Below are 10,970 nucleotides of genomic sequence, written 5' to 3' on the forward strand. Positions count from 1 at the left end.
AAATATCTGCAATCAGGCGAGGATCACGGCGGAAATCTCGGCACGTTCAAGAAGAGGCTGATTAATTAGCAAATCATGAGATTTTTTACCTTGTATAGAATTGTACCAAGAGTAGAACACCCCTAGGTCCCCTACTATATAAAGGGGGTTCTGATCATTTGTAGGACACATTGTAACACGCATAAAGAAAACAATATACTGATCATTTCTAGTTCTTACTATCTTGTTGTTCAGTTCTAACACCAGTTGAGATATTTCTTGGCTCGAGGGTGATCAAACTCAGAGGCTAAGGCAGTTCCATTTTGTGGTTTGCATTTATTTTCTTATCGTTAATTTCAATATTAATTTATCTTCTTAATTTATATCAAGTTATATCAAGTATTCTTAAAATCGCGTATAAATTTAATTGTTCTCCAATTTTAAGGGTAAACAAATATTTCTAATTGTTGCCACTGCGGATGTGTTCGTTTGTGTTTGGTGTAGCGTTAACGATTTCCTCTCATGTAGTTGTCTCATCCCCACAAAGCAAAGCCATTTTTGGCTCGTTATATTATTATGAATACATCAAAACCATTAGAATGGTGTTAAAAAATTTATACTGTAGTTAATGTAACATATAGGCTTGTAAAAAAATCGAAAGGAAAGCCATTCCCTTGTGAATCGGGGATAGATTATTAGGTAGGTAATGTATTCAAAATAGTAGTACCAACAAATTAATGCTAGAATATTTAATCATTGTAGGGTTTAGGTTGATCCTTCCTAAAGAATATTGCCGCATGCAATCGTGCTTTCCTGCATACCTAACTACAGACAAAATAATAGATATGAGAAAAACAACTCTTGCGAGTTTATTGCCTTATTCTGATTCCCTGCATATTTTTCTCCGATTTGGTGAATAAATTAATAACCCAATTAATTAATTTAAAAGCTTATTATAAACCCCACTAAACCTAACACAGTCTTTCTAAACCACCAACTTTGGTTATCTTTTGAAACGTCTTTGTCTTTCCTCTAATTAATTATGTTCTCCTGGCGCATACTGCACATCAAATTCTTTTTAGCTATTCTTTTTCTCTAGGAATATGATAGGTGTCAGAAAGTCTATTTTATGATTTTATCGTACAGCTATCATCATCTTCAGTGATCATTCTTGTAATTAACAACGTTTTCATCTGTAAATGTTACTTCCTCAAAATAAATGATGCCCAGGGAATGTAGTATTTGATTGAACTCGTAACTTTTAACGGAGGTAAAAATTTATAAGTAAAAGTTTATCAAATTGTAAAAATAATAGATATGAACTTAAAATCTTAAAAATATAATGGGTTTAATGCTAAAAATCTTAAAAGTTGAACCCTTAAAATTTAGGGATTTTTACCTTCCTATACCATATATGAAACCTTATTACCCTCAATGTTTAAGGTTTGTGTTAATTACATTTCAGCATACCAAATTACCATTTATATACCATAATTCAAATTAGGGATATAATTAAGGGTGCATTTATATTAGGCGCTAATTTAGGACCGTATCTTCCCACATTTACCTTTACCCCCCCCCCCCCCCCCCCGGAGTGGACAGTAGCATCAATAATCTTCAGATTAGTTCTCATTTACTTCCAAAAACCTTAACTTAGCGACCGTATCTTCAAGATTAGTTCTTATTTACCAATTCTCTATTTACACGTACAAAACATCAATGTATCGTTATTTCATTGACCTCTTTTTTTTTTTTTTTCGGCAGTGGCTGAAGGTTACTGGTTAACACAGTCGATTGAAACTCAAAGAAGAAGAAGAAGAAGAAGACATATTTCCAGAAATTGTAGATAAATTGTAGACTGTTTTTTGCAGAAGATTTTGTAGAAGCTTTAGTCGTTTTGGATTTGTGAAAACAGAAAACAATGCATCTACAATCAGAATACAAATAATCTACAATTTATCTACAAGATATCTACAAAATGGATACATTGAATTTTAATATCCCAATTCCCATTTCAATTGTAGCATAATTGGCATTTTCGACATAATTGTAGAAGATTTGTAGAAGTTTTAGTCTTCCCAATCAACAATTTATCTACAATTCTACAATTTAACTACAATTTATCTACAATTTCTGGAAATATGTCTTCTTCTTCTTCTTCTTCTTCTTCTTCTTCTTCTTCTTCTTCTTCTTCGAGTTTCAATCTGAAATTCAGTCAAAACCAAGTCTAATCTTCACCAAAATCCCTTAAAATTGAGATATAAACTCCTAAACATATTCTGAATTATTTACAACAACACCCAATCCAAACAAATAATGATTTTTGAAAACCCAAATTTGAATACAAAGCTTTCAAGCTTTTTAACGGCTATCAATGGTGAAAAATATATGGAAGAACAGATGAAGATGAAGAACAGAAATCTCCTTTCCGTTTCAATATTCTTCTCCTAAATCTGTTCAGAATATTCACGCCAAATCTGTTCAGAATATTCTTCTCCTAAAATTTAGCTCGCATAAATAGGAAGATACAACTGCTATTAATTAGCTTTTAATGATTGGTATAAAAACTGTAGAAATAATGTGGACTGGACGTGTAATTTAGGAATTATGCACATTTTTGATAATAATGTTTCATATATGGCATAAATAAGAAAAAATCCCTAAAATTTAAATCCTTAATCCGCTTCCGATGATGCCTTGATCTTATGGTGGCGTATGCTTCAAGAAAAATTGAAAGCATTTAAAATTTTTACAATTTTTTATGCAAACGACAACTTCGATACTCGTGATTAAGGTGATGAATGCTAAATACTAGGCATATTTTACCCACGAGAAATTGCATCATTTAATATTGTGGGGTTTCACAATATTTGAAAAATTTGTAACAAAAAAGTTCCTAGTTAATTCTATAAATAAAGATACAAATACAATAGTAGTAATTAGTAAGTATGTTAAACATTTGGTTTTGGATGTCCAGGTTTAAGGGGTCGTTACGCGAGATAAGGTAGGATAAGTCGCGGAATTAACATTATATTGTGTTTGGTTGGCGGTATAAATTTATATAAATTTAATCCCAAACTTAATCATGAATATCTCATCTTATCCTATCAACCTTGAGATTATTTTATCCCACCTCTCAGGTGAGATAAAATAGTCGAGGGATTATAATTGTATTGGGAAAAATTATATTTATATATAAAGGTGACGTGTCAAGACACGTGGATTAGTCAAATGGTCAAAGAATCGCAATTAACCACGAGTCAGGAGTTACAACAGATACGAGCAAAGAAAGAGGAAGAGGCACGGGACATCAGACAAGTGACACGGCGCCCGTACCTATTTAAGTCATTTATATTCGAGAATCAGAAGGAATGAATCTGACAACTTACAAGGGTCCAAATACAATGTTTGATAAGCATTAAATGCTGAAAACGTTAAAGAATCTGTCTTAAATGTAATGATTATGTAACGTAGCATTCAATGTCATTTATTGCCCATAATAACCTTATTATGACCAAAGTAAGACACTTACATCTAAGATAGCTATATAAGGAGAAGACTGAACAATTGTAGAGACACGAAAAATCATCTGAATATACTTTGGTTTACTTGCTTTATTCAATTATATTCTGGCTATTCAAATTATTCTCTTTTATATATTCTTGCGATTATCAGTAACCCGTGTTCTTCTAAAATATAGCTTTGGTCAAAATTCTATTTTTTGGTTAAACAAATTGGTTCCGTTACCGGGAATCTGATAATCCATTTTATTTTAGCCTAACTTCCCTTGTTGCGTCAACCATGTCGAACAACAATGACAACATTCAGGGAAACCAGGAAAATCAAACAACCCAGCAACTTCAGGGAGATCCACAGAACAATAACGTACTGATTACTACTCCACAAGGCTCTCCACAGCGGTCTCGTGAAGGCACTCCTGATGGGTCTCATACAGATGGACAAGCTCAATTCGAGAATGTTGAAACTATGGACGAGGCTTTACAAAAACTTATTGCCTCTCAAGTCAATAAAGCTCTTAAGGCTTTTGTTAGCCAATTACCTGCTGCACCACCTACACCCACACCAAATAACAACACTCTAGAGAACCCTCGTTCCGGACTCGTTAATTCAGGTAGTGGTGGAACCCCCAGCGAATCACAGGAGGGAGAACCAGGTAATTCTAATTTACAAAATTTAGTACTAACATTGCAGAAACAGCTCAAGGAGCAAAATGACCGCATAGAGCAAATACCCGGGGTGCCACCACTGATCAAAGGGGTAGATATGGATAAATATTCACAACAACCTTGGAAGCCAAGTGTTGCTCCCCTTCCAATACCAAAGAAATTCAAAATGCCTGAGATGCCAAAATACGATGGAACAACAGACCCGCGAGACCACGTGACTGCTTTCACAACAGGCGTAAAAGGCAATGATTTGACTAAGCAGGAGATCGAATCTGTATTAGTCAAAAAATTTGGTGAAACACTCACTAAAGGTGCACTAACATGGTACTCTCTTTTACCCGAAAATTATATAAATTCTTTTGCTGAGCTTATAGATTCTTTCATCAAAGCACACTCGGGAGCCCAAAAAGTTGAAAAAAGAATGGAAGATATTTTCCAGATCAAACAAGGGGACTCGGAATTGCTTAGGGAATTTATGGACAGATTTCAGCATGAAAGAATGACATTGCCACGTGTACCGGATAACTGGGCGGCTATAGCATTCACGAGCAATTTGAATGAAAAAAGCTCGGAAGCTACGAGACGACTCAAGGAAAGCCTTCGAGAATTCCCAGCTACAACATGGAATGATGTTTACAATCGTTATAGCACAAATTAAGGATTGAAGAAGATATTATTTCACGACATCAGAAAGAAGAAAAGGTAAGCTCAAGACGGGCTGAAAACGAAAAAAGGTTCGGTAAAAACAGGTACGAGCCATACATGGGACCTGCGGGAAGAGACTCACGGTCAAAGCAGGATAATCAGAGGTACGATCAAAGATCAAGGAATAGAGATTCAGGCTCATCATCAAGATTTGGGAGTGACCGAAGCGCACGTGAGCCACGAGACAATGATAGAGGTCTAAAGGCAAGGTTTGGTGGTTATAATTTCAACGTGAGCACTTCTGAACTCGTGGTTGTTTTAAGAAGCATGGGAGATAAGGTACGGTGGCCCAAGGAAATGAGATCAAATCCAAACAGAAGAAACCCTGATCATTGGTGCGAATTTCATAACGATCATGGGCATAAAACAGCAGATTGCAGGTTTTTGCAGGGTGAAGTTGATCATTTGTTAAAACAAGGATATCTCACTGAGCTATTTAGTGAGAAAGGTAAACAAGCATACATGAAGAACAGGCAGGGGCCTCCAAACCACCTTATCCCAAGAGAACTGTCAACGTTATAAGTGGGGGTGAAGAGATCAACGACGTATCATATAAAAAGGTTTCTAAAGTAACAATTACCCACGGGAAGCGGCCTCGACATGTCTTGGAGGGAGAAAATATTACGTTCGATGATGCAGATGCCGAGGGACTATTAACTCCACATAACGACGCACTGGTAATATCTTTACTTGTACATGACACTAACGTGAAACGAGTTTTAATTGATCCAGGTAGTTCCGTGAACATTATTTTGGTAAGAGAATTACATGAGATGCAAGCTGAAGATAAGCGCATACTTTATCTGGATTTGATAATTCTAGTGTTGTCACAAAAGGAGAGGTAACACTCACCACATTCGCTGAAGGAGTCGTCAAAGATACAAAGTTCCAGGTGGTAGATATGGAGATGGCTTACAATATGATTCTTGGGAGACCATGGATCCACGAAATGGATGTTGTTCCTTCAACCTTGCATCAAGTCATTAAATTCCCAGCGCCATGGGGAATCTGTCAAATCAGGGGAGATCAAAAGACATCCAGGAACATCAACTCCGTGGCAGATTCAAGTACGAAGGGTGAAGAAAAATAGCAATTACAGAATCCAGTTGAGGATAACATAGCGTCAACCTCAACTGAACAAGAGCAAACAGATGTAGATTCAAGGGCCGATTCTATTCAAGAACCAGAAGAAAATGAAAACATCAAAACGATGATAGAAGTGCTGGAGGTTGTGGTTTTGTTTATACACTGGCCAGAGAGAAAAGTGTATATAGGAGCCAATCTTAGCCCGGAGGTGAAACGTAAGTTGATTGAATTTTTAAAAGCTAATGCAGACTGTTTTGCTTGGTCCCATTCTGACATGACAGGGATACCACCGGAGGTGATAACTCATAAACTAAATGAAGATCCATCATATCCCCTAGTCAAGCAAAAAAAAAAAAAAGAAAGCAAGGAACTTTCAAGAATCAGGTGATTCATGAAGAAGTCCCAAAATTGCTAAAAATTGGTTCTATTCGTGAGGTAAAGTATCCTAACTGGTTAGCCAACACTGTTTTAGTTCCAAAAAAGAACGGTAAGTGGCGGGTTTGCGTAGATTACACAGATCTTAATAAAGCTTGCCCTAAAAATTCTTTTCCACTGCCATACATAGATCAATTGATTGATGCAACTGCAGGTCATTAACTATTAAGTTTTTTAGATGCATATTCAGGGTATAATCAGATTAAAATGGACCCAGGAGATGAAGAAAAAACTTCATTCATAACAGACAGGGGGACTTACTGTTATAAAGTAATGCCCTTTGGTCTAAAGAATGCAGGAGCAACGTATCAGAGGTTAGTTACCAAAATATTTCAAGAGCATTTGGGAAAAACTATGGAGGTATATATAGATGATATGCTCGTTAAAACTCAGCATTTAGGAGATCATATATCGCATCTATCTGAAACATTTAAAATTTGCGGAAATTTAATATGAAGTTAAATCTCGAAAAATGTGCATTTGGTGTTGCATCAGGTAAGTTCTTAGGTTTTCTTGTTTCTAACCGTGGTATTGAGGTGAATCCTGCACAGATTAAGGCCATTGAAGAAATCCCTGATATACTCTCGAGCAAGAAAGAGGTTCAAAGATTAATAGGGAGGATTGCAGCTTTGGGAAGATTCATTTCTAAATCATCAGAGAAGTGTTTTAAATTCTTCTCAGCTCTTAAGAAGCGGGATCATTTTGAATGGAACGAAGAGTGTCAACAAGCACTCATGAATTTGAAAGTGTACTTATCAAATCAATCGTTACTAGCAAAACCAAAATGCTGGGGAAAGATTGCTCATTTACCTTGCTGTTTCAGAAGTAGCGGCAAGTGCGGTTTTGGTTCGAGAAGAACAAGGTAAACAATCCCCTATCTATTATGTTAGTAATCTTTGTTAGATGCGAAAACGCGGTATCCTCAATTGGAAAAGCTTGCACTCGCATTAATCATGGCATCTAGGAAATTAAGGCCTTACTTTCAATGTCATCCTATTGCTGTAGTAAACGCCTATCCTTTGCGTAATATATTGCATAATCATGAATTATCAGGTAGGTTGGCTAAGTGGGCAATAGAGTTAAGTGAATACGAAATCACGTACCAACGTAGAACTGCTATAAAATCACAAGTGTTAGCTGATTTTGTGGTTGATTTTAGCCACGGCATGCAATTAGAAGCACAAAAAGAATTACAGGTGCTCAATGGAGCTAATCCAGGAACTTGGACTTTATTCGCTGATGGTTCATCTAATGTAAAAAGAGCAGGTTTAGGGATTGTTTTGGTACCACCTATGGGTGAAACCATTCGAGAAGCTATCAAATGCCATTCAATAACTAACAATGAGGTAGAGTATGAGGTTGTGATTGCAGGTTTAGAATTGGCACGAGAACTTGGCATAAATCAGATTATAATCAAGAGCGATTCAAAACTCGTGGTTAATCAAATGCTGGGGACTTATACAGCCAGAGAAGCAAGGATGCAGCAATATTTAGAAAAGGTGCGGTAGTTAATAAAGCAATTTCAAACCTGGAAAGTTACACAAATACCAAGGGATGAAAATCTTGAAGCAGACGCTTTAGCTAATCTCGCATCTACGACTGACGTGGCAAGCGATGCAAACACCTCAGTTATTTATTTATTTCATTCAGTTCTCGACCCTGACAAGAATGAGGTAAATTTTAATAATTTAACTTGGGATTGGAGGAACGAGATTGTAGCTTTTTTGCAGTATGGAACCGTCCCTGATGACAAGAAAAAAGCCCATGCACTTCGAAAAAAGGCTGCTCGCTACTGTTTAAATCAAGGCAACCTATATCGTACAATGTTCGGTGGCCCCCTAACTAGATGTCTCGGACCTTCTCAAACAGAGTACGTAATGAGGGAATACACGAGGCACATTGTGGAAATCACGCCGGAGGAAGATCATTGGTAAGAACCTTAATTAGGGCAGGTTACTACTGGCCAAAAATGGAAGAAGAAGCGGAAAGTTTCGTGGCCAAATATTATAAATGTCAAAGGTACGGTAACAACATGCATAGACCCGCGAAATTATTACATCCGGTCATCGCACCATGGCCATTCATGAAATGGGGAATGGATATCGTGGGTCCATTATCACAAGCAAAAGGACAGGTAAAATTTCTGCTCGTACTTACTGATTATTTTACTAAATGGGTAGATGCAGGAGCCTTCAAACAGGTACGAGAAAAGGAAGTCAAAGATTTTATTTGGCGAAACATCATATGCCGATTTGGCGTACCAAAGGAGATCGTATGTGATAATGGTCCTCAGTTTATAGGAGCTCAAATCACAGAATTTTTTCAAAGTTGGCAAATTAAAATGATTACGTCCATACCTTATCATCCGGTAGGTAATGGGCAAGCAGAATCAACAAACAAGGTTATTATCAATAATTTAAAGGAGCATTTGGAAGAATCAAAAGGAAATTGGCCAGAGGTGCTACCTGGTGTTTTATGGGCATATCGCACCACAACAAAAACAAGTACGGGAAAAACACCAATTTTGTTGGTTTATGGAGCAGAAGCTTTAATTCCAGTCGAGATAGGAGAACCAAGCACACGGTTCACACAAGCGATACAAGAATCTAATGATGAGGAGATGTGGGTCAATCTAGATTTACTTGAAGGAAGGAGAGAAGCTGCATTAATAAGAATGGCAGCACAAAAATAAGTCATAGAACGATATTACAATAGGAAAGCACGCCTCAGATTCTTTAAAGTTGGGGACTTCGTACTTAAAAAGGTTTTCCATTCTACAAAGGCAGCCAACGCGGGTAAACTAAGTCCAACTTGGCAAGGACCCTATAGAGTTCGTGATATTGCAGGCAAGGGAGCATATGAATTGGAGACAATGGATGGCAAAGTACTACCTTCACATTGGAATGCTGTTCATTTGAAGAGATATTACTTCTAAGGAATACCCAAGGTCAGGTATCACCATTTTTCATTTAATTTTTTGAATTGTTAAAATTTTACTAACGATTTTAGATGATAGGCAAAAAGCTAGCCCGTACTAAATGATGAGTCACGGCCTGTAAGGCACCCGGAATAAACTAAAATTCCTGGCCTAGGGTTACAATTATTCTGATAGAAATATAAACAGGTTAGGCAGTCTTCATCTAAAATCGCACCTCCGAGTCTTGTATGTTTTTCCTTTTTAGGAAAAGGACCAAAAGAGAGAAACAATCAAGTGCTTGAGGCTTCATACTTCAACGCTCAAACACTTGGGGGACTGCATAATATACACGAGCATGTATAAATAAGGCAAAGAAGATTGAAGAGAAATCAAGCCTAGAAAAAGTCAAGTTAGCTTTCCAGATTTTGTATTGAACGCATGGCGTAGCTAGGACCCTTCAAATTCTGTTTGAGCCTATGTTCAAGCCCAAACCCCACCCCCTTATTTTACTAAGGCTGGAAAGAATGCCCACCAAGTTCAGATAAGGGAATGCTTTCCCCAACCATTAAAGGAAAGGCTCGACGAAGGGAGGGAGGTGCGGCGGGGGAAGGAAAACGCTTTCGGAGATCGAGAATTTTTTTTTCATCGAAAACGAAGAAGGCCGAGGATGGCCTACGGTGCGTCTTATCTGAAGGGAACACGCTTTTTTGACCGCCGTGGTATGATTGCCGGGCCCTCTCCTCGTTCCGCCCTTCCTATTGGGATAGCTGCCTTCGGGCTTTGCCTGCCCTTTATAATAAAAAATTCCGGCTCGGCCCGGGAAAGCGCTGGCAACAACAGAAAGGAAGGGGTCCATGTAGCTGCTGTGTCCGCCCCCTTCTTAGTCAATGGGGCACAGCAGGTTCGGCATCTACTACAAAAGAGAGAATCCACTTCAGATAACCACGTCTCTGCTAGGCAGCGTGTGGAATGGCCGAGAGCGGACCTTTTTGGATATATAATCCAAGTCGAGAGTAGAGTTACAGGAAAAGCCGTCTGATGGAAAACTACTTTCACGTTCGGTTCAGAGAGCACTTTTTTCGTTGAGAATTCCTCGTTCCCTTTCGTGTGAATTCCCCAGCGGCGAATTCAAAACTTGTGGGGCCCTATCTATTCCATCTCTCGAGCCCCGAAGAAAACCCCCTACCCTTCGGACTCCATATATCTTTTGACTCTATATATGTGGGCACCTGATATCTATGAGGGTTCACCCACCCCGGTTACAGCATTCCTTTCTATTGCGCCTAAAATCTCTATTTCTGCTAATATTTCACGTGTTTCTATTTATGGTTCTTATGGAGCTACATTGCAACAAATCTTCTTTTTCTGCAGCATTGCTTCTATGATCTTAGGAGCACTGGCCGCCATGGCCCAAACGAAAGTAAAAAGACTTCTAGCTCATAGTTCAATTGGACATGTAGGTTATATTCGTACTGGTTTCTCATGTGGAACCATAGAAGGAATTCAATCACTACTAATTGGTATCTTTATTTATGCATCAATGACGATAGATGCATTCGCCATAGTTTTAGCATTACGGCAAACCCGTGTCAAATATATAGCTGATTTGGGCGCTCTAGCCAAAACGAATCCTATTTTGGCTATTACCTTCTCCATTACTA

General features: G+C 37.9%; 1 protein-coding gene across 1 annotated transcript; it reads left to right on the forward strand.

Annotated features, from left to right (window-relative positions):
- On the forward strand, positions 9,819-10,527 carry LOC109223456 (NADH-ubiquinone oxidoreductase chain 2-like). The gene has a single exon (XM_019387771.1). The coding sequence runs from the start codon at positions 9,977-9,979 to the stop codon at positions 10,346-10,348; it is 372 nt and encodes a 123-aa protein (XP_019243316.1). The 5' UTR covers positions 9,819-9,976; the 3' UTR covers positions 10,349-10,527.

The sequence above is a fragment of the Nicotiana attenuata genome, chromosome 3 (assembly GCF_001879085.1).
Source record: "Nicotiana attenuata strain UT chromosome 3, NIATTr2, whole genome shotgun sequence".
In the NCBI taxonomy this organism is placed as follows: domain Eukaryota; kingdom Viridiplantae; phylum Streptophyta; class Magnoliopsida; order Solanales; family Solanaceae; genus Nicotiana; species Nicotiana attenuata.

Bases quoted from the DNA above. Each gene is read 5' to 3' on its own strand.
- LOC109223456 (XM_019387771.1), top strand. From the start codon at position 9,977: ATGGCCTACGGTGCGTCTTATCTGAAGGGAACACGCTTTTTTGACCGC.